The 24710-nt window shown below is 44.4% G+C and overlaps 1 protein-coding gene across 7 annotated transcripts in view; it reads left to right on the forward strand.

Moving 5' to 3' along the window:
- MAP2K4 (mitogen-activated protein kinase kinase 4) overlaps positions 1-24710 on the forward strand; it is a 140033-nt gene that overhangs the window by 64477 nt on the left and 50846 nt on the right. For all 7 annotated transcript variants that reach the window (XM_060253370.1, XM_060253373.1, XM_060253367.1 and 4 more), the window contains one exon: positions 14890-15064. In XM_060253370.1, the coding sequence (XP_060109353.1) occupies positions 14890-15064 (175 nt within the window). The remainder of the gene's footprint in view (positions 1-14889; positions 15065-24710) is intronic.

The raw sequence follows: 24710 nt of genomic DNA on the forward strand, positions 1-24710 counted from the left end.
GTGGGTACTGGATACAGTTATCAATGAGTACCCTCTGAGATTCAACTGCATTTCTTAAAGGAATTTTCTGTAGATTCCAAAGAACGTATTCAAGCAAGAACACCAACTTTTGGAGATGGCCATTCAACTTCTTTATAGAGCCAGTACCTGAGGGTCAAGGGAACCAGGCATTCAGTTTTCTTTATCGTGCCAAAAATGAATGGGGATGTCAGGGCGATCTTGGATCTCATATAGTTAAATAAATGAATCAGAACAAGGAAATTTAAGACAGAGACCCTCAAGTTGATTGTCGCAACCATACATAGTTTAGTAAAAATCCTGATGAGTCAAGTCAAGAAAACTAACGACCAGCTGGCAGAATTCCAAAAGCAGTTGCTGGCTAACACACAACAAGTACACGGTTTAACGGCTAAGGTTGAGAGAATGGAAGATCGAGATAAGCAAACAACCATCACAGTCAGAGAAAATCAAACAGGATTGATGGAGTTAGAAGAAAGGGTGATGAGACTTGAAATGGAGAAAGCTGCAACCATTCTTTGATTCCAAAACCTACCAGAAGAGAAAGAGGAGGATGTAATCAGTAAAATTGCAGATATTCTAATAGTGGATGATGAAGAATTATTAGAAGAAGGCCCGAGAGATATTCTTTGGGCCAAAAGAGTGTCCTCGAGCTACACAAGGAAATTTAAACTTCCTAGGAAGGTGCAGGTAAAGTTTGCCCGCCCAGAAACCGTGGAAAAGATTTTGCGAAAAGTAAGAGAATGTGAAATGGATTGGAAGGGAACGAAGATCAGAATACTAAAAGAGATACCCTGGAGTGTGCGACAGCGGAGATTCAAATTTAAGAAATTGTCTACTTGGCTAATCAAGCATGAAATTCAGTTCAGATGGTTAATTCCACAGGGCCTCTTCTTTACATTTCAAGCCAAGAGATATAATATCACCACAGAGGCAAAGATGGAAGAATTTTGGGATGAGTTTGTGAAGCGAAATGGCTCAGACTCAGGAGACGAACAAGAGGTAGAAGGAGCCAAGAAGTCCACTGATGTTGAGACTCCGAAAAAGAAATCTGAGAAGGTCAAAACTAGGCTCCAGAGCAGGAAAGACCAAGCCAAGATACCCGATAGTATAGATCCAGCAAAATAAATTCTAAGTCGGGAATTAAAATACTCTCTCTGAATGTCACTGGCTTAAATGAACCTGGAAAAAGAAAGAAAACTTTTCAACAATTGAAAAAATCTGGTGCACAAATTATCTGTTTGCAAGAAACTCATATCAGGAAAGACAATGGGAAGTATTTGGAGAATAAGAAATTGGGAGCCTTATATTCTTCATGTGACCCCCTTAAAAAGAAGAAGGGGGTAGCTATATTTATATCTCACCAAATCAAGTCGAGCTGTCTATATTCGGATGAACAAGGAAGAATTATTTTAGTTGAGTTGGAATTAAATGGCCTCAAGACAATTCTTGGGAATATTTATGCCCCTAATGAAAATCAAGAAGAATTTTACCATGCACTCTTTCTCAAACTTAGAGAGTTTAATTCAGATAGGTATTGTATTGTTGGGGATTACAGTGCAATATTTGATATCGAAATGGATAAAAAATATGATGATGCACGAAAGAAGAAGAAGAGTCGGAACTTATTACCTAATTCTTTTTTGAAAATGGCTGAAGAATTAAACTTAGTGGACGCCTGGAGAACTAAAAACCCGAATACAACAGATTTTACTTTTTACTCACATGCGCATAAATCCTGGTCTAGAATAGACATGGCTTGGGTATCCTTGAGTATGATATTATCTGTCAATCAAGTTGATATTCTCCCTCAATCGTATGCCGATCATAGTCCAATTTTGTTAACTTTTCAGGAACAGCCAAGAAACCCTCGATGGTCTTTGAACTTGCAAATCTTAAAAGAACCTCAATTTTTGGAAATAGCTAAAAAAGAAATTCAGGAATTTTTTAATCTCAATGTGGAGAAGGACACGAAGATTCCAGTTATTTGGGATGCATTTAAGGCCTTCTTCAGAGGGGTCGCTATTAGATACTCAATGAAGAGGAAGAGAGAACAAAGGAAATCCTATAACGAACTTATTACAAAATTGAAGCATTATGAGAAACAACAGAAAACTGGAAATCTAAAGGAGGTGAAGACCAGAATTATATTTATTCAACATCAGATAAATACACTCTTGGCTGAAGAAATTGAGAAAAAATTAAAATGGACGAGATTAAACCACTTTGAAAATGCAAATAAAGTGAGCAGATGGCTGGCCTACAGATTGAGGAAGGAAAAGGAGAAAAAGATCATAAAAATGTTGAAAAATGAAGATAATGAGGAGGTGTTTCAAAATTCTCAGATGAAAGACATTATTCAAAAATTCTACGGGAATTTGTACAGAAAGCAAAATATCGTACAACTACAACAAGAGGATTACATAAAGGGAGTTAAAATGAAACAACTAACAAGGGAACAACAAGCAAGTTTGGAGAATCCTATTTCAATGCAGGAAATGGTGGATGTGATCAGAACTCAAAAAAGTAACAAGACTCCAGGCCCGGATGGGCTTCCGATTGAGTTCTTCAGAACCTTCGAAGACTTACTATTGCTGCCTTTTAAGAAAGTAATTAAGAATGTTTACAATTTAGGCGAGACTCCAGATTCTTGGAAAGAAGCTTTAATTACACTTATCCATAAAGATTCAACTGCATTTCTTAAAGGAATTTTCTGTAGATTCCAAAGAACGTATTCAAGCAAAAACACCAACTTTTGGAGATGGCCATTCAACTTCTTTATAGAGCCAGTACCTGAGGGTCAAGGAAACAGGCATTCAGTTTTCTTTATCGTGCCAAAAATGAAGGGATGTCAGGGCGATTTGGATCTCATATAATTAAATAAATGAATCAGAACAAGGAAATTTAAGACAGAGACCCTCAAGTTGATTGTCGCAACCATACAGGAGGGAGATTTTTTTTGCCTCCATAGATCTCTCTGAGGCCTATCTTCCTGTCCCGATCCAAGATCCACATCAGACATTGTTCCATTTTGGCTACAACCGGAGACACTTTCAATATCAAGCACTCCTCTTCGGGCTGAAATCATCCCACAGGGTATTCACCAAGATCCTAGTGATGTTGGTGGCACACCAGAGGTTACAGGGAGTGTCCCTGTTCCCATATCTGGATGACCTCTTGATCAAAGCACTCTCCATCATGTGCTGGAAGCGGCGAACTATAGAGTGGCTTGTCTCCAATAATATGGCTTTGTGATCAGTGAGGGAAAGAGCATTCTCTATCCAACTCAGACAATTGTACACATCCGAGTACTCATAGACATGACCCAGGACACAGTTTTCCTGTCCCATGAGACAACAGAAGATCTAATCAATGGCAATGGAATTATTAAAGAGTCCAAAAGTAGAGGTAATGGTTCTAGGCTCAACTTCCGGGAATAATGGTATCCTGTCAGGATGTCCTCCAGTGGTTCAGAGGTTTCTTCTGTTCATATGTTTCTTGTACCCTTTCAGGGAGAAATAGCACACAAAAGAACCAAACTAGTAATGATTCCAGAGAATCATGGTTGGTGGCTGGAACTGACTTGGTTTTAGAACCAAAGAAAACTGTGATGACCATGAATGTGAGTCTTTCAGGCTGAGGAGCCCATGCCCATGAAAGGATGGCTTAGGGCACCTGGTTGAGGTCAGAGATAAACAATAGAAACTCTCTGGAGCTCAGAGCCATCAGACTGGGCCTGCTGGAATTCCAGGATCTTTTGTCAGATTCCCATGTCCTTGTGCAGATGGCCAGCATGACAGCTAAGGCCTATGTGAACAGGCAAGGGGGGACTGGGTTCAGGGCACTTCACAAAGAGACATGTATCATGATATGGTGGGCCAAGAACCATCTCAAATCCCTAATGGCAATACATGTAGTAAGTCAGGACAATGCCCTTGAGTTTGGTTGAGTTGCAGGACTCTAGATCATCAGAGTGGTTATTAAATTTTCCAACAGCTGGGCCAGAGGTTCATCTCAGCAGAAATAGACTTACCAGCAAGCACAATTGTCAAGTTCATGACTAAGACAACGAATCAACAGGAGATTCGAGTGGATGCCCTGAATTGTGAGTGGCCTTGTTAGCTGCTATACACTTTCCACCAGTTCCATTGATTGTCACAACCATACAGGAGGGAGATTTTTTTTGCCTCCATAGATCTCTCTGAGGCCTATTTTCCTGTCCTGATCCAAGATCCACATGATATACGGAGTTATGCAAAAGATCATGGAACAGCATGCAGAAGTGATTTTGATAGCACCATTCTGGCCCAGAAGGGCCTTGTTTTCAGGACCTGAGAAGATTGTCCATAGCAGACCTTTGGCATCTTCTGCCATTGAAGGACCTCCTGTCACAGGGATCAGTGACACACACTCAACCAGGTCTTCTAAGCCTCATAGAAGGTTGAGTGCAGCCTGCTTGCAGAGACAGGGTACTCTGATGGAGTCATTAAGACCTTGTTAGCATCTACAAAGACCTCTACAAACAATTGTTATAAACACCTGGCAGATACACCAAACATGATGTCTCATTAGAGAACTGGAGCCCCTGTCAGCATCAGTTAGCAAGACACTATCCTTCCTTCAGGATGGATTGGAAAAGGGTTTCAGCACTAGTACCCTTAAATATCAGGTAGCAGTTATCTCAGCTGTTAGGGGTACTAGAAAAGGAAAATCTATGATTCAGCATCCTCATATTAAAAGATTCCTGAAATGTTTTTATCCTGGTGGATAGTTGGGTAGGTAACTCACTAAGAACAGGCATGAGACTTTTATTTTTGGGTCATAAAAAGTTTTTTTTTCCTAGCCCAATAGGGACACAAGAGGTGGATTAATTGTTAAAAAGGCAGACAACACAGATGTTATGTAAACTGCTAGATTTGCTTTTTTTTTTTTAATAATGTCTCCCAGGAGAAACTGTTTATGTTGAGATAGACATAATACCAGATTGTATTTCTTTTTAGTTTTTTTTTAAGATATGAATTTTTTGTGTTTATGTTAATGAGGCTAGTGATAAATTAACAAATTAGTTTGTGTTTTTTAACAAGCTTAAGCCGAAGTAGTTAGTTTCGCTCTGAGACGGCTCTGACTTGTTCATATTTATATGTGTTGAAGAAGAACTGCTTAGACTTGTATTGCAAATAATAGCTTAGTAAAAATGTTTTATAATGGAAGATAAAGATGGCAAAATATATGGAGAATTTTATACTTGCAGGTAGAGCGAATTGGATATTCTATTTGGAGATAGATTTAAAATTGATATATTTGTATTTTTTTTCTTTCCCCCCGCCTTTCCCATACTGTATATGCCCTCCCTCCCTTTTCATTTTTTTTGTGTGTATGCTTATGCTTTTTCTTTTGTATTTAAAACCAATAAAAATTATACAACTGAATAAAAGATTCCTAACGGGAAGAGTCGAGTTGAATCCCCCTCAGGCTCACCATTTTCCCACCCGGAACCTTAACCTGGTGCTGGGAGCGTTGTCTAGGCCACGTGTTCCCTCAAGGAATTAACATTTAAGACTATCTTCTTGGTGGGAATCACATTGGCTAGATGTGTTTCAGAACGGAGAGAGCTATCAATAGCTTGGGAGCTTTGTGTGTTCCACAGTGACAGGGTAGTTCTATCCCCCAATCCAGCATTCATCCTGAAGGTAAACTCCACCTTCCACAGGACAGAGGAAATAGTATTCTCCTCCTCCTGCCCTAATCTTAAACATGAGAGGGAAGTTCCACAGGGCGTGCAAGGCAGAGATGTTCCACCTGGTGTTTGGTTGAGGACAGAGACAGTTCAGATTCCCATTCTGCTCCCCCCCCCCAGCCCCCCAGTTCCCCACAAGATAGCAGCACTGTTAGGATTTTAGTTCCATCTGTCATCAAGAATTAGAAGTAATGAATCAGATTATGTTTTTATTGTTTTATTGCAGTCCTGTTTGTTTTATACGACTGTGTTGTACACCACCCTGAGCCTGATCCCATCAGGAGGGGTGGTTGATAAATGTAATAAACAGGATGCTTGATACATTTAATAAATAAAGAAATAGGAGTGACATTGCCTGAATGTCTTCTGCCTAGATAGAACAAAATCATTTCGCAAATCTGACTCTCTCTTTGTGTCCTTTAGGAAGCCAGCGATGAGGCAGAGAGTCTCAGCTTCTACCCCGAGCAGGTGGTTCAGGGCATGTATAATTCTAGCATATAGGGCCAAAGATTTAAAGGTCCCTCAGGGCATCACTGCTAACTCCTTGAGAGGGGCAGTGACATCTGTAGCCTATAGATCCTTCCCATCATTGGAGACTATATATAAGGTGGAAATCGGTGCATTCCTTTACCAGACACTATAGAATTGACAAGAAGGCTTTGGCTGAGGCAGCCTTTGGTAGGAGGGTTCTGCAGCCTGCCCTCTAGGGTCTGAAGCTGGTCATGCACCCTAGGGTGCACTGCTCTGTTGCATCCTGAAAGTCAGGACTGCCCCGTTCCAAGGACCACCAGAGAATGGAAGATCTGTCTTCACTTAATGTGAAGCTTCCTTCTCGGTGGTCCTGGAGTGGGGCAGACCTGTCCACCTGAGAGTTTTTCTTGGGATGGTTCCAGAGCTCTGGGGATCTGTTGAAGGATCATGAAGTTGTTGCTCCCGTAGATGTCTGAAGGGGAAGGATTCTGAGGATGCAACCACTGTCTAAGTATTCTAGTTGTCAGGGTTTATGTTACAGTTTTAACTTGTCACAGGTTCCGATGCACTTAAACTGTTTTGGAGGGGGAGTTTTTTCTTTTTCCATAGATAATTATTATTATGGGAGGCATAGTTTGGAAACAGATTGAAGATCCCTGGGCAAGCCTCTCCCCTCCAGGATACAATTCAGCTAGTTGACCCTGTTTCTGGAGAGGAGGAGCTGTACCCAGAAGTCAGGACTGCCCCACTTCTGGACCACTGAGAAGGAAGCTTCATAATAAGTGAAAACAAATCTTCCGTTCTATGTCAGGTGTGGATGTTCAATTTTGGCAACTGTTGGGCTGTTATTGGATATTTTAGACCTATCCCATAATCTTTTGAGTTACATTTTGAGATGTTTGATAACTTACAAAATTTTTAGGATTTTTCAGTAACTTAACAGCATTCTGCCTCTTAGTAGCTCCCCTATTTACTTCCATTTATTTGATCAGAAAATGTTTGAGTTGTCTAAATACTTCTTTTATCCAACAGTTCCAAAGTACTGTCACTCTTTCCTGTTACTTAGATGCAATATAACAAAAAAAGGAGTCCATTGCACCTTTAAGACCAACTTAGTTTTATTCAGAACGCAATATGTTACCTTCCGCTGAGATGAAGGGCTGTTTTAGTAGCCTCCTCCCAAGAAATACTTCTGTACTTACTGTAAAGATTAAGTTGACTCAGTTGTGCATATCCTTTTTAGTTGCCCTTTTTATATCTCACTTCATAACGAATATATTACTCCCTGGACTGTCTGTCTACAAAGCATTTCAGAGCACCAGAAATTAAGGATCTTACTGTCAGGGAAGATAAAGTAGATCTATATATCTTCCTAATTTGACTAGATCTAATTCAGATGAAACTGTTTCATAATGAATCAGACCTTTGGTCCATCAGAGTATTGTTTAATCAGATTGGCATCAGCACTCCAGGGTCTCAGCCAAAGATCTTTCGCATCAGCTACAACCTCATCCTTTAAACTGGAGATGCTGAGGATTGAACCGGAACTTTCTGCATAAGCAGATGCTCTGCCACTGAGCAGGCCCTCCTTGATGGTAGACTTTGTCCGTTATGAGACCAAGATTTCTTGCTAAATACAGGCAGTAAGAGGAAGATAGTGCTAAACTATTTTGTGGTGTTATTACTATGGTCATGTGCAGTTACAGTAGGATAATTCACCGGAATTCCCAAACATCTGTCATTTTGCCATTTTCTTATTTTCTTTAAGTCCATGCGTAGAATGCCTGGGGATAACACAACCTTCAGTATGCCATCCTGTTTTTTAAATGTTCTTTTTGTTATCTCATCTGCCTTAACTGCCTTTCCCTTGAAAGTGAAAGTGGGAAGTAGTTTTTTGGCTTACATTCTTTAAACACAGATGAGCTTTGTCAGAATTGAGTGCTGCAGTAGGATCATAACAGCTGGAGAATGATAAATCATTAAGTGTGAAACAAACCAAAATAATTTTTTTTCAATGCAAACGAGTTCATGGTTACTCAGAAGTAAGTCCCATTCATTCAGCTGACTCATAAACAAGTCTGTTTAGGATTGCCTTAATTGTAACTCAGAATAAGTGAGGTTCAAATTTGTCAGTAAATCTGAGGACTGGATGTGGTCATTTGGCTTCTCTTTTATTTCTCCAACTGTCTCTCGGACTGGCAGAGTGTACTTGATTGAACCTTTTGAGTAAGACTGTAAATCCCTTCAGTCAAAGAGTTTGTTGACTCAAGGAGTTCTGCATGGCTGCAGTTACTGTATCAAAGGGACACAACATATTGAAAATGGGTTTTACTCTGGTGTTAGACAAATTTATTTATTGGATTTATATTCCGCCCTTTCCCATATGGGCTCAGGGCGAATTACAGGCATAAGAACAGTTAAAATACAACAATAAATTAATAGTCCTCAATTAAACACTAATACAGGTGGGATGGGCACATTTTGCAGATTAAAACATAGTTAACGGCCCGAATATAATAGTTCAGATGGTAAGTATTGCAGGAGAAGACAATAGGCGGTATAGACAATAAGAAGAGAGGATGCCCGCTTGCCTCAGCTGAAGGCCTGGCGGAACAGCTCCATTTTACAGGCCTTACAGAATGGTAACAAGTCCGGTAGGGCCCGGATCTCCATGGGGAGCTGATTCCACCAGGTAGGGGCCAGGGCCAAAAAAGCCCTGGCCCTGGTCAAGGCAAGTTAGATGGCCTTTGGGCCAGGGATGTCCAAAAGATGTTGATTGGTAGATCACAACAGTCTTCGGGGCTCATATGGGGAAAGGTGGTCCCGCAGGTATGTTGATCCCAGGCCACGTAAGGCTTTGAATGTCAGTACTAGAACCTTGAAGCGGATCCAGTACTCAATTGGTAACCAATGCAATTTGCACAGCATTGGCCAGCTGCTTGCCCATAAAGGCAATCCAGTTAACAGTCATGCTGCCACATTTTGCACCAGTTAGAGTTTCTGGATCAGCCCCAAGGGCAAGCCTTCGTAGAGTGAGTTACAGTAATCCAACCTGGAAGTGACCGTTTCATGGATCATTGTTGCTAAGTCCTGGGGGGTCAAATAGGGTGCTAGCTGTTTGAAAGTAAAAGGCAGATCGCACAACTACTGAGACCTGGGCCTCCATGGAAAGGGAGGCATCCAGCATCACTCCCAGACTCCTCACCTTCTGAGCTGGCACAAGAGGAGCACCATCCAGGGTAGGAAGCCGGATGCCCGATCTTAACACCCCCCCCCCCCCCCCGATTCAGGTACACGACCTCCAACTTAGTTGGATTAAGCTTCAGCAGGCTTAGTTGCAGCCATCCAGCCACAGCTTCTAACGCCCTGGTCAGATGGTCTGGGGCAGTGTCTGAATGGCCATCCATTAACAGATAGAGCTGGGTGTCATCTGCATACTGGTGACAACCCAGCCCAAAACCTCGGGCAATCTGAGCAAGTGGGCGCATGTGGATGTAGACAACTGGTGACCAAAACCTTGTGCAATCTGGGCAAGTGGGTGCATGTAGATTGGTGAGAGAATGGCTCCCTGCGGCACACCACATTCAAGTGGGTGCCGCAGGGAAGTCTGCTCTCCAATTGCCACCCGTTGTCCCCAACCGCAGAGTAAGGAGGAGAACCTCTGAAAGGCTACCCCCTGAACTCCAATGTCGGCAAGGCGGTGGGTCATTAGATTGTAATTGACCACGTCAAACGCTGCCAATAGGTCTAACAACAATAACAGTTCTGACCCACCTTAATCCAGGTGCCTTCTAAGGTCATCTGTGAGGGTGACCAAAGCAGTCTCAGTTCCATGGCCAGGATGAAGGCCAACCTGGAAGGATCGAGGGTAGAGGTCCCCTCCAAGAAAACTTGAAACTCTCTGCCACCGCTTTCTCAATTACCTTACCTAGGAACTGTAAGTTCAAACTTGGGTGGTAATTGGCCAGGCCATCGGGTCCAAAGATGGCTTTTTCAAAAGCAGACGAACCACTGCCTCTTTAAACTTAGCTGGAAAAGTCCCCGTTACCAGGGGCAGATTTACAGTGTCAGCTAACGGGCCCTGGATACCTTCACCAGCTTTAAGAAGCCACAATGGACATGGGTCCAGCGGGCAGTTGGTTGGCTTCACTGCAGCCAAGATCCTGTCCACATCTTCCCGAGATAGTATGTTGAAGCAACAGAAATATTCTGGAATATTTAAGGATGATACTCTGATGGAAGAACTGTATAGAAGTAGGAAAGATGACAGAAAAGGTTTAACAAGAAAGATATATAATATTATGAGGGGAAGCAAAGATCATATGGTAAGTATAATACAGTCAAAGTGGGTGAAAAATGCGTAATTATCGGAACAGGAGATAAAGTAATGAGAAATATTAATGATATAAAACTGGAAAAATTTAGAGAATTAGAAATGACATTAATTTGGAAATGGTATAGAACACCGGCTCAATTAGCATATATGATTAAGGGATTGAGATCCAATTGTTGGCATTGCAAAAAGGAGAAGGGACATTATGTGTATTTATGGTGGAAGTGTTCAAAAGTGGCTGAATTCTGGCAGAAGATTTTGGGAAAGGTGCAATAAGTGTAAAGTTAAAGTGAAACTTTTGGGAAAGGTGTTATTTATGGGAATATTGGGAAACCCTAAAGTGGATAAGTCTTTCCAGGAGATATTTAAGGCTATGGTTTTGGCAGCGCAGGCTGTCATAGCATTTGGTTGGAAAGATGCCATGAAATGGACTTTGGATAAATGGAACAGTTATTTATACGAATGGATTCAGTCAGATATATTATCAATACTAAAACAGGGAAAGCTAGGAGAGGACAAGATTGAAGAAATTAAGGAAAGGTGGTGTAAATATATAGGATGGGTAAAAACAGGAGGGGCCAATAATGAAATAAGGCTCAGGCTCCAAAGGGTGCGCATGTGGTTGAAAATATAAATGAGTTCTATAATGGTCAATTTGGGAGGGGTGGGAGAAGAGAGGGGGGAGGGAGGGAGGTAATTGATGGATCTGTAATATGAATGTAAGATAATGTAGGAATGTAAGATGGAGAAATAACATGAGTTATATTACAAAATAAAAAAAAAAAATTTAAAAACCCATCTTCCCGAGAAAGATGGCTGAAGTGGTCCAACATGGGACTCGAAGACAGACAATGGCCTTCCAGTTCCCGTACAGTATCAACTGTGGCTGGGAGCTTTTGGCGGAGAGTCAAGACTTTACCTGTGAAATAGGTCGCAAAAGTCTCACACTCAATATCCAATTCCCTAACTTTTAGATTGCCTGTCGGCACTGTAGTTAATGATCGAATTGTTCTAAATAATTGGGCCAGGCGCGATTTCACTGATGCAATGGAGGCCGCATAGAATTCTTTCTTAGCCGACTTCACTGCCTTCTCTTAGGCCTTCATAAATGATCTATAAGAAGTTCTGGACTCCTTGTCATAAGATCTCCGCCACACTCACTTTAGCTGTCTAAGTTGCCGTTTCATCCTCTGCAGCACCAGGGTATACCATGGAGCTGCTTTGGAGCAGTGACGAAGTGCGCGCTGGGGTGCAATGTTGTTGATGGCAACAGAGAACTGGGAGTACCAGTCCTCTACTAGCTCATCTTGACACCACTCTGGGTCCAATTGGCTTCGCGGGCGAGCATACATCTGCTCACTGCCTAAACAGGAGGAGGGCTGCAAGTCCAGTTGGACTTTCAGGGCATAATGATCTGACCATGAAACTGTATCAACAGCTATCAGATTAGGTGTTATCCCAGCCCCCAAAACCAAATCCAGTGTGTGACTGGCCTGGTGGGTGATGGTCGATGTAATCTGGCTGAGTCCCAGTGTCTCCATGGAGGACACTAGGACCTGGGCCTGCGAGGATGCCGCATCGTCAGCGTGAACATTGAAATCCCCCAGGACCAGCAGCCCGGGGAAATCCAATGCCCAGGCTGATACTGCATCCAGCAGGGCAGGCAGGCTCTCTGGGGGTGCATTAGGTGGCCAGTACACCACCCAGATAGCCAAACTCTCCTCAGCCTCCCACACCAGACCGACAGATTCAATGCCAGTTATGTGTGAGGCAGGGAGCTCCCTGAAAGAAAAAGATTCACGAATGAGCACTTCAAACCAGAGTTTTGTGTTGATGTGCACCCGTGCCATGACATACACCTTGGCCATGGAGCAAGCACTGATCTGTTTCTTCTTTGTTATGTTTCAAGTACCTCTCTGACCACTTTCTAGTATTTCTCCCAAATTAAAACAATAATGAAATAAATGGCTTAGAATTAAAGTTTTAACATCAGGCTGTATTTAAAACAAAACAAAAGTAATTATTACCTTTGCATAGACAGCTAATTGGGACAATTCCATCATTTTCACCTGGATATCTGAACAGATCGTGAAGAAGGGAACTGGGGCTCTAAGAAGCACATAATGAAATAAACGCTTGTTCCTAAAGTGCCACTGGACTTTTGTATTGTTTTGCTAGGACAGACTAACATAGCTACATCCCAAACTTCTTTGACTTCATATCAAACTTTCTTGGCCCTGTTTTATTAACTGCTGATTATATTGAAACAGAGTAGATCTAGATGTACAGCTGAGTTGGTAATTTTTATCTCCCCGTTTATGAGGAGATGGGGATTGGTTTCTTATTTGAATTTTGTGACACGCCACAGATCTGTAAGATTTGTCCCAGAAGCAGGGTGGTTTGTTTCATTAGGTGGCATATTTTTGTTACATGCTTGGATTGACTCGTATAAAGTACAAATACAAAGAGCCCATTGACTTCAGTGAATGTAGAAGAGTGTAACTCTGCTTAGGATGGAACTATGAAAAGCAAAGAAACTGGATTCCTTAGACTAGGCCTTCTCGTCCATCATTAGTTTTAGAGGGTTTTCCTGATTTTGGAGGTTTAGGATTAGAATCTAGTTAAAACTATGCTGGTACAGTACTTTCCTGTTTTATTGGACTTTTCTTGCACATTGTATAAAATAGAGCTTGTCAAATAAGCATTCAATTGCTTTATTATAATTACAGTAAATTACAAATTTACAATTAACCAATCTTTCTTTACACTGTGTTATTCAAAGTAGGGAGAGAAGGTTTTAAAAATGGGTGCTTTCACATGGCGACTGCTTGCAAGTGGATCTTACTATTCTTACATGGTAAAAATCCAGTTGCAAAGCATGTTATTTAGTGTATGTGAACGCACCCAATGACACCACTGAAGCATTTCTGAACCGGGAGCTGTAGGACTTACAGATTTTTCATGATGGTTTGAAGTAGGAATCTTAATAACTCATCTTTTTAGTCCAATGGCACCTTTAAGACCAACAAAAGTTTATTCAAGCTTTCGTGTGCAGGTGTGCCTTGGATAAACTTTTGTTGGTCTTAAAGGTGCCACTGGTCTCAAAATTTGTTCTACATCTTCATATGAACACATGAAGCTGCCTTCTACTGAATCAGACCCTTGGTCCATCAAAGTCAGTCTTGTCTTCTCAGACTGGCAGTGGCTCTCCAGGGTCTCAAGCTGAGGTTTTTCACACCTATTTGCCTGGACCCTTTTTTGGAGATGCCAGGGATTGAACCTGGGGCCTTCTGCTTCCCAAGCAGATGCTCTGCCACTGAGCCACCATCCCTCCCCTCCTTCAAACCAACATGGCTGCCCACCAGGATCTATCTTAAGAACTCAGCCACTTGCATACTTTTGCAAAGGCCTGCTGAGCTTTTTGGGGCTTGCCGTCTAGTAAATATGTTATAGGATTTCAGCATTACTCTTCAGTCATAGTTTATGACATAGGAACATTAGTATGAAAGATACTGAAGGCTTTAACTTTTATCTTCAGGCAATGACATTTGCTTATTTGGAAGCCAAAGTAGAAATGCCATGTACAGGTTCACACAAATTCACTTATCAGTAGAAAGAACTGTAATACAACTGTGGAAATCTGTTAACTGTTTGCCCAAAATGTTAAAAAGTGGTCTTTATCCCACATTCCTGCCACAGAAAAAAACCAAACTACATTCTTTCCTTTCTTAATAATAAACATAGGCACCAGCAGGTTTACTAATGAATTGTGTTTTACTTCACAAATATAATAACCAAATACTAGTTTTGCACGTGGTGTTGGGTTTTTTTTAGTTAACTGAAGAGATTATGCTTTGTATTAGTTTTCCAAAAAGAATGATAAGCCCTCTTTAGGGGGGGGGGGGGGAAGCAGCCATCAGAAATGGGAATTTTCTTTATAGAATTATTAATGAATAAATCGTCATAAAAGGGAGGAAATGCCTAGATAGGGTGAGCTGTCACACATTTCCAAGTATAATTAATGCTGTCATTCCGTATTCTGCTAGGAATTTGGTATAGTTTTATGTAGAAAATGTATGGGATAATATTGCTCTAATGTAAGATGCTGACTGAGACTCATGTACCAGCAAAGAGAGTTTAGGTACCTTGAATGAATCTGCCCGCAGAATCCTTCCCTCTGCCCCTGTCTAGCTCTTTCCTGGAGCTTATATTTTTGCACTAGCCTTTTTTGCACTCATCTATATAAATGCTTTTAATCAATGCTGCTGAAAAGAGAAAAGTTTAAAAGTATTTAAAATGTGGAAAAATTCCTTCCCAAATTTTTTGACAGAGAGAGACTGAGAACACACAGCATTGAATCATCAGGAAAATTGAAGATTTCTCCTGAACAGCATTGGGATTTTACTGCAGAGGACTTGAAAGACCTTGGAGAAATTGGACGAGGCGCGTATGGTTCTGTCAACAAAATGGTCCACAAACCAAGTGGGCAAATTATGGCTGTTAAAGTAGGTGATGCCCATAATTATGTTTGTACTTCCAACAACAGGAACAAAACATGATGGAGAATGTAGCGCTCATCCATCTGACAGCAGTTGTTTTTCATTATAAGCTATATTGGCTGACAGAATTGGGTATTAATGGCTTATCTAATGTGCTATGTAGAATTTAAAAGGAAATACTTTTAAATGCATATTTTTCAAAACAAATCTTTATATGCATACTCACCGATATCGCCATAAAGGATTTGAAAAGTTGTAATGATATGAGGATTTGAGGGGTGTGTGTGTGTTTTAAATGTAGGGGCACATTTAGATGTCATGAAGAAACTCAGGTTTGTTTGTGCCAAGAATGAGTCAGATTTATTATAGTATCTGCCAGAATAGATCATGTAAATATTGTATACTGGAACCAGATTCAGTTACCCATATTCTTCTCCGTTGCCTCATGTTCTGTAACATTCACCAGCAACTTCTTGATCCTGTTATTTCTAACCTCTCTGACCCTCCTGAAAGAATTACCCAGTATTTACTTGCTGATAAATCTGCCAGTTTGACTGCAATAGTGGCTGAATATTTGGCTATTGTACTGTGTAAGGGCTACTCTATATCTAGGAAAAGGCAATGAGTATTTGATTAATTCTGTTTTTAGTATTTTTTTTCTCAGTGACATTGTCTTAATTGCTTCTTTCATTTTAGTTCCTGTTTGTATTTTTATTTATTTTATTATGCCATTAAAGGTCTTGAACATTGTATTGAGTCAGATTTATTCTTGTGGTCTTGTGCTTCATTCCCTTCCCTCTTCTCCTTGTCTGCTGAATGCCAGTTACAGAGTTTCTAGTTAGAAAGCAGCCATAGTTTGTTGTGACAAATTGCAGTTGGTTGCTCGCTTTCAAACTGGCATAGTTTCAAGCTCTAGTTTGTAGGCAAGAACTAAACTACAGTTTGTTAAAGTACCCACACTCAGATGCTACATCAAACTGTGGTTGCTTTCATACTAGGAAATCTTCTGTCTCAGCAGTATGCTTGAGGGATGGAGGGAGCTTGCAAGCTCAAGAATAAACTTCACTTTTTTCACTAACAAACTGAAGTGTGTTTGATGTTTGAATTTAGTCTTGGTCACTGATTTAATCCAGCTATTAAGAAATTCCTTTTCACAGTGGACAGTTTAGAGGCTTCTCTGAAATGTCTTGGAGTCTTTAAGCTTTTCATACCTTAAGCCTTTCTGCATTAGTTAACTTGAGGGGGGCAGCTATAAAGTGTGTGCTGAGAAGGGAACCCTGGAGGATAGTTTTCTTGACCTACTGTCCAGGTTGCTGGAACTTGAGTTTTTGGAATTCCCATTCAGCATTTTTCAGCAGCTCCACACAAATGCAGCCCATTCTTTCCCCCTAAAAATCTTGTACCCTAGACCAAGGATAAACTTTGTCCTTAACAATATTATGCAATGTTATCATGATCTGTGCAATTGGATACTCCATTTTGGTTTGAGGTCAGTGTCACCTGCCATTTCGATCTGTAGAAAAAGAATCCACAATTATTCAATTTAATAATTTATTTTTCATATTAGCTACGACCTGAGTTCGATCCCAGAGGAAGCTGGTTCAGGTAGCCGGCTCCAGGTTGACTCAGCCTTCCATCCTTCCGAGGCCGGTAAAATGAGTCCCCAGCTTGCTGGGGGGAAAGTGTAGAGGACTGGGGAAGGCAATGGCAAACCACCCCGTAAAAAGTCTGCCATGAAAACGTTGTGAAAGCAACGTCACCCCAGAGTCAGAAATGACTGGTGCTTGCACAAGGGACTACCTTTACCCTTTTCACCTTTACCTTTGAGTTTTACAAATAAAAATAATTACTACTTAAAGATTGGGAAGGGTGTTCTTGTAAAATAGTCTCAGTGCTTTGCTACCAGCATTACTTGACTACCAGCATTACTACCAGCATTACTTGATGTCCAGGCAAAAATATGAGCCACATGCTCAACCTAGCAAACACTACTGTATTCTACATGCTCTTGGATTGTTCTCTTGCACCTTCCTTCCCAGTAAGTGAACAGCCCTTGGAGATCAAAATACGTTTTTCACAACCCATATGCTAATAGTCCTCAGGTGTGAAAGGAGCAGAACAGGGTGTGACCAAAATGTTCTTCACCCTACTTCTCTCCTCCAAGTACAGTGGAGGATGTCTTTGCGGTACATCAGAGAGCATTGGCGAGAGAGAAATCAGCTATCTTTTGCCCCCCTCTCACCCGGAATTTGGAAAGCAGGCATAGGCTAATGATTATTTCATTGTGGCTGTATCTCAAGTGTATTACTGTAGTGCTGAGTGCTAGTCTATGGAACATTCAGCTCATTAAAAAGCCAGAAAGCCAGATTTGCTATTACCTAGGCACTCAAAAGGAAGCTGCATCAGGAATGGGTTTCTTCACTCCTTACATGTCAGCTGACTTCTACCAGAACTGCCTGTAATAAATGCAGTATTTGAAGTTGAAGCACACATACTTAAACAGAGTGGATAGGTGCCAGAGTCACTGTTGTGTATGCTGACCAAAAGTATATATTAATAGGGTTAATGCCTGGCTCATTGGAGCCTGTAGAACGGAGCTTGGGGACTCAGGAACAATGGACAATAGGATCCAAATCCCTGCTGCCCTGCTCCAATCACGGGCCCCCTGCTGGTTTGAATGATCCAATGGCATCCTAGTGCGGGAACCTGGAAGTGGATATAGTTGGCCCCATTGGCCCAGTTCTCTAGTCTTGAGTTCAGCAGTTGCCATGCTGTAAATAAAAGAGCTTGCTTAAACTGCTGCTGCCTCGTCTCGTCCATGCGTTGAACCCACTATATTATAGTGGCGATGAGGATGGGATCCTGGTGAGCGAGCCCAGCAACTGACACTGCACTGCGCATCACTGCCTCCACATCAAGCTCTGCGCATCGCACTTCTATTGCTGTCGCCATGGCCACCACACCAGGAACGCTGCATGAGTTCGACGCTGCCCTCCCCAAGCTAAGGGAGATCTGGCTGGAGCATCTGGAATAGTATATCAAGTACCATGAGGTCGAAGGAGCCAAGAAGAAAGTGCTGCCGCTCAGCTCCTATGGAATCACCACCCTGGAGCTAGTCCAGGACCTCCTGGCTCCCACCATGATCAAGAACGTGTCCTTTGATCAGATCACCACGGCGCTCACAGCCCGCTTCGCGCCGCAACCTACGATCTTGGCCTGCCATTTCAACTTTTTGGAGAGCAGCCAGCGGCCCAATGAGGCTACGGGAGACTACATCGCCGCCCTGCATAAGTTAGCCCTCAGATGTGACTTTCTCCAGCTGAATGAGGCTCTGCGGGACTGTTTCATCTTTGGCCTGAGGGATGAAAAGCTGTGGCGGAAGCTTATGGACAAAGACGATGCGGACCTAAAGAAAGTGATAAAGGAGGTGACAGCTTAGGAGCTGATGAGAAGTCCTGGAAGGAGCGACTCATGGCTGCCACACACCAGGCCACCGCATCATCCACTTCTGAAGACTCGGAGGGTGACGACGCTCTCAAGCTGCACCATGTGGCCCTGAAATGCTCACCACAACGTGCAATGGAGACTGTGCATACCCATGAGTGTGCCAGCTGTGGGGAGCCCCACGAGCACCACTCCTGCAAATTCCGAAACACCATCTGTTACCAGTGCAGAAAGACGGGCCATCTGGCACAGGTTTGCAGATCCACGTCAACCCGCCATACCTCTAGGGAAGCAACCCAAGCGTCAAAATGGCCAGCGCCATGAGGTCGCCATTGTAGAGGAGCTGCACTCCCTCACCGCATCAGCAGGCCAGGAATGCCAATTATCCATGTCCTCCCCAGACAAAATCAAGACTACTGTAATAATTGAGGGTGCTTCATGCAAAATGGAGATTGACTCAGGGGCCACTGTCATGGTCATTTCAGCTCTAACCCTTAAACAGTTTCGCTCCAAGGGGGGACCCCATCTACACCTCTCCTCAGTAATCATTCGAGACTTCCAAAAACAGGAGGTTGCTGCGAAAGGGGTTGGGTTCTTCAGGGTGAAATATGGACCATATGAGGGAACCCTACCCTTGCTTGTCGCCAACAGAGCCCTCTGTAGCTTGTTGGGATGGTCTTGGTTCGATCCTCTAGGGATCCAGGTAACTAGCATACACCAGGCCCCTGCAAGCATAGACTTTCAGCACATCAGCGGAGAGTTCCCATCAGTTTTTGAAGGAACCTACACTGGCCCTCCGGTGTCCCTAGAGCTGAACCCCAATGTGCAGCCCATAATGCTGAAGGCCCGGTGTGTTCCCTTCGCCCTTAATCCTAAGATCGAGGAAGAGCTCGACTGCCTGGTGGCGGAAGGGGTCCTAGAGTTGATTGCCTGTGCACGATAGGAGACCCCCCATCATCACCCCAGTGAAGCCCAATGCAAGTGTCTACATCTGCATGGACTACAAATGGCGCTGCAGGACCACACCTACCCAGTCCCTGTAGTCAGCCATGTCCTGGCTTCACTGGTGGGGGCCAAACTTTTTGGCAAATTGGATCTGGCCCAAGCATACTAGCAGCTCCCAGTGGACACCACCACAGCCGAGGCCCAAACTATAGTGACTTACCAGGATGTTTTCAGAGTCATGCGCCTCCAGTTAAGGCCCTTTTGTATGGCCCCAGGGATCTTCCAAAACTTAATGGACTCTCTTTTAAAAGGCATCCCCAGGGTCCAGTTCCTCCTTCTCGAGTCCCTCCCAAATAGACCAGTTCACGCTAATGACATTACTTGTCTATCGTCCAAAGACCGGATCCTCTCCCACATTTTGGACTGGGTATGGAGAGGATGGCCCACCACTCTGGTGGGCCTGGATTTTACAGCTTATGCATCCCACCGGGACCAACTCTCAGTAGACAAGGGGTGCCTTCTGTGGGGGAGTAGGGTGGTGGTGTCCCAGCCCTGTGTCAGCGAATCCTAACCACGCTGCCCAAGACCCATCCGGGGATCATGCGGATGAAGGCACTTGCTTGCAGCTATGTTTGGTGGTCCGGGATCGATGCCGCTATTGAGTCTTGGGTCACCTGTTGCCAACCCTGCCAGGGGACTTGACCTGCCCCACCTCGAGCCCCAGTTCAACATTGGAAGTCCACCCACAACCCTAGTTCCTGCCTGCATCTCAATTTTGCGGGACTCTTACAGGGACAAACTTTCTTCCTTATCATGGACTCCCACTCCAAGTAGCTGGAAGTAGTCCCTGTGGTGTCTACTTTCTCCCGAGCCGCCATCAGAGCCCTCCGCCAGGTTTTTCCCATGCATGGCCTGCCGGACACCCTCTTTTTGTGCAATGGGACAACTTTCACTTTGGGTGAATTCCGTGCCCGAAACCTAATCAGACACATCAGGTCAGCCAATTTCTATCCAGCTGCAAATGCCCAGGCAGAAAGGATGGTGCAGACAACTAAAGAATCGCTCTGCTGCATCATCCATGGGGAATGGGAGGCCCGCCTTGCCAAATTCCTCCTGGCCCAGCATTCCATCCCCTGCACTGCCACCGGCTGAAGCCCGGCAGAGCTCTTAATGGGCCGGAGGGTGTCCACCCTATTGGATCGGTTGCACCCGGACCGAGCCCTGGACTTACAAGAGTTTCCGGAGGCACTCTGGGAACCCCCATGGGTTTGATAAGGGGACTTGGTTTACGCCAAGAACTTTGGGTGAGGCCCAGCCTGGGTTCTGGCTAGGGTGGGTCTCCTACGAGGTGTCCACAGAGGGTGGGTCCATCCTTAGGTGACACATTGACCAGCTGAGGTCCTGAGCGACTGCAGAAGATAAGGTCAATGACGATATCCCTGATGACCAAACCACAGCATCGCCATCCCCACTGACCATCGGCCTGAAGCTCTGGTTGCCAGCCCAGGGACCAAGGTGAAGGTGGCTGAGAACTTTGTCTTGCCAGCCAAGACCCCAACATTGCTGGCCCCTCCGCTCGCCGCGCCTGAAGTAGCGACCACTCCTCCGCCCACTTTGGCGCTCAAGTAATTCACATGGGAGCACCACAAGTCTGCCTACCTCTGGGACTATGTCTGTTAAGGCTTGTGGACTTGGGGGGAGGAGAGGGATGTTGTGTATGCTGACCAAAAGTATGTATTAATAGGGTTCTTGCCTGGCTCATTGGAGCCTGTAGAACGGAGCTTGGGGACTCAGGAACAATGGGCAATAGGATCCAAATCCCTGCTGCCCTGCTCCAATCACGGGCCTCCTGCTGGGCTGAATGATCCAGTGGCATCCTAACGCAGGAACCTGCAAGTGTATATAGTTGACCCCATGGGCCCAGTTCTGCAGTCTTGAGTTCAGCAGTTGCCATGCTATACTTAATGAAAAAGCTTGCTAAACCACTGCTGCCTCGCTTGTCCATGCGTTGAACCCACTATATTATACTTGCCTTTTGTGTTTTAAAGTGTATGTTTCAGCTATTTTGAGCCACATATCTAAAAAAAATATGCTGTGGAGAGCAGTCTCGCTTCCACCACTTTTTGCAGTTTGTCTTCTTGCTACCTGTTAGGAATTTTCTGCTCTGCATGTTTGTTTTTTAAATGGACACAATACCATCTATGCCAAAAAGTGTCAGATTGTTGTGTTCATTTAAGTTGGAATAAAAATGGTAAGCATGCCACACCTGGAAAATTTGATTCTTACATACAGGAAATTATCATACAATTACTGCCTCAAGAATTAACTAACTGATACTCTGGCATCCCCGTGCATTTTTGTGACTTTCTTAGAAAACACTGTGACAGCTCTGCCCTGCTGAAGAAAAAGCAGACACAAAGGGTATTAGAAAATATCCAGTCCTTCTCCCTAAGAGGCGGAGGACATCTTGGGTGTTTCCCACCGTCCAATCAGGGAGGCAGGAATCTTAAAAAACTTCCCCTTCCTGTGGATGTGGGAACCACCCTCCTTCCAGTTTATTTCCTGCCTCGACAGGGAGTAGCAGCGTTTAGGCTAGGTTCCTACCCTTTCTCATTACTTGCCTATCTCTTTAAAAAAAAAAAAAAGAAAGATACTTTTTCTTTCCCCTCAGTTCCTACCTTGTTGTTCATCTCCTGATATTCTACCTCAGATCTTTTTTTTCTGCCTTTCAATCCGTCCTTCAGTCCCTCTCAGCTTCTCTGCCTCCTTCCCCCCCCCCCCCCACTTTCTTCAGCGCTTCAGAAACTGCGCGGCTGTTTAAACTCAAGCCGTGGCCGAGCGCACAGCATTCAAGCTGCAGAGGAGAGGGAAAATGACGCGTCGGTCAAGAGACGCGTTCATGGACGACGACCTGGTTCCTGACGCCTGGCGCGGAACCGAGAGGCCCGCCTCCGGAGCCGGCATGACTTCTAAGCTTGCCTCGGCTACCGGCAACGTGCCCTGTAGGGGCGAGAAACCCAAAGGCGAACGCAGGCAGCGCTGGTCTTCCCCAGCTGCGGAGGAGGCTTCCTCGTCAGGGCTCTTCCCCACTGGCGGCGGCCATCTTGGGGAGCGCAAAAAGGCGCGAAACGGGGACAGACCTCAGCCATGCAGCTTCCAGACGCAGGAACGTCCCGATGCCAACCTCCTGGCGGGAGACTCAGTCGCAGATGTGATCCAACCTGCGCTGGAAGCCACGCAGACCTGCCAGCCCCAGTCGGGCTTGGGTAACGTACCCTTTATGGGACCCTTTTTTTTTCACAAGGAGGCCGTGAAACTGTTCGAATGGGCGGAGAGTCATCTAAAGTCCATAAGGGCGGAGCATATCAAGGGGACTTGCAATATCAAGGCGGACTGGCTCAGCCGGGAGAGCATTCAATCGGGAGAGTGGTCTCTCAACAAGAAGCTTTTCTTAACGATAGTGACACGCTTCGGCCCGCCGGTGTTGGACCTCTTTGCGTCTTCTCAGAACCACCAGCTTCCTCGATTCTACACGAGGTACTACCACTACCAAGTGGAGGCCACGGACGCATTAACTTCTCCCTGGCCGCAAGGCCTTCTTTACACCTTTCCCCCAATCCCGATCATTCCGAGGTTGCTCAGAAGGATCAGGCTGCTAAGGGCCAACGTCATTCTGGTTGCTCCCTGGTGGCCGCGACGTCACTGGTTCTCATCAATCCAACAGATGTCAGTAGCGGAACCGCTTCACTTACCAATCTGTCCAGACATGCTGTTACAGGGGCCGGTGTGGCATCCTCATCCAGACTGGCTGAGGTTGACCGCTTGGAGGTTGAACGGCGCTCTCTCCTAGATCTTGGTTATGCAAGTGACGTGACGAACACCATCCTAGCATCCAGAAAAAGCTCCACAACGCGGATCTACGACATGTCCTGGAAAGCCTTCCACAGATGGTGTTGGAGAAAAGCCGTGGACCCGTTGCATCCTTCTGTCCCCAAGATCCTGCAGTTCCTTCAGGATGGTCTCCATTCTGGATTGAAGCCAGCTACCCTCAAACGTCAGGTGGCAGCCTTATCCTCAGTTCTCCAGCAGGTGGACGGCGTGAACCTCTCATCTCACCCCCATATTCGACGCTTCCTTAGAGGAGCCTCCATGAGTTCTACACCACAAGTACATCGGTTTCCTACCTGGAGATTGAACCTGGTACTCTCGGCCCTAACAGGTCCTCCTTTCGAGCCCTTAAGTTCTGTATCCCTAAAGTTCATGCGTATGAAGACCATCTTTCTGGTGGCAATAACATCGGCCAGAAGAGTCTCAGAGATCGGGGCCTTATCGGTTAAGACGGAACTGTGTGTGTTCCACAAGGACAAGGTGATCCTCTATCCGGACCCTACCTTCCAACCAAAGGTCTCTTCTAGATTCCATCAGAGTCAAGAGATCAACTTACCATCCTTCTGTCTGGATCCCAAGCATCCCAAGGAGAGCACATGGCATACCTTAGACGTGCGAAGAGCAATTAAGGTCTATCTTACAAGAACTGAATCTATCCGAAAACCAGACTTCATGTTCATTAATATAGCGGCTCCTAGACTGGGACAGAAGATGTCCAAATCAGCAATTAGCTACGCCATCAAGCAGTGTATATCGGAGGCGTATAAGGCATTAAACCTTCACGTACCACCAGGGATCACTGCACACTCAACCAGGAGTGCGGCCACCAATGCTGCCTTCAACAGGAATGCCTCCATAGAGGAGGTGTGCAAGGCAGCTACGTGGTCATCTATCTCCACTTTCATCCGACACTATAAGTTGAACGCATATGCGTCGGCGGACGCAGCCTTTGGCAGACGAATCCTGCAACACGTGCTGCCTGAGTAGGACGATCCCACCCTGTATGACATACTGCTATGGGAGCACCCAAGATGTCCTCCGCCTCTTAGGGAGAACGACCCTTGGCACTTACCGTGAGGGGTCCTTCTCCTAAGAGGACAGGAGGACATCTTGCCCTCCCCTTCTTCTATCGTCCTACCTCGGGCAGCATCTATCTTTTATGTGTCTGGATCTAACTTCTTCTCCTGTAGTCTCACCTACAGCTGTTGATTACTCTTTAACACAGGCTACCTGTAGTTTACCTGTTTTTTCTCAGTTTCTATACGAGTTTATTTCAGTCGGTTTGGGAGGCTCATGCCGAGTTTTTGTACCGACCACCAGTTAGCTCACCTTTTTTTTGTCATAGCAGCAATGGTTGCAAGAGTTTTTTACTGCT

Source organism: Heteronotia binoei, chromosome 13, assembly GCF_032191835.1.
Source record: "Heteronotia binoei isolate CCM8104 ecotype False Entrance Well chromosome 13, APGP_CSIRO_Hbin_v1, whole genome shotgun sequence".
Lineage (NCBI taxonomy): Eukaryota > Metazoa > Chordata > Lepidosauria > Squamata > Gekkonidae > Heteronotia > Heteronotia binoei.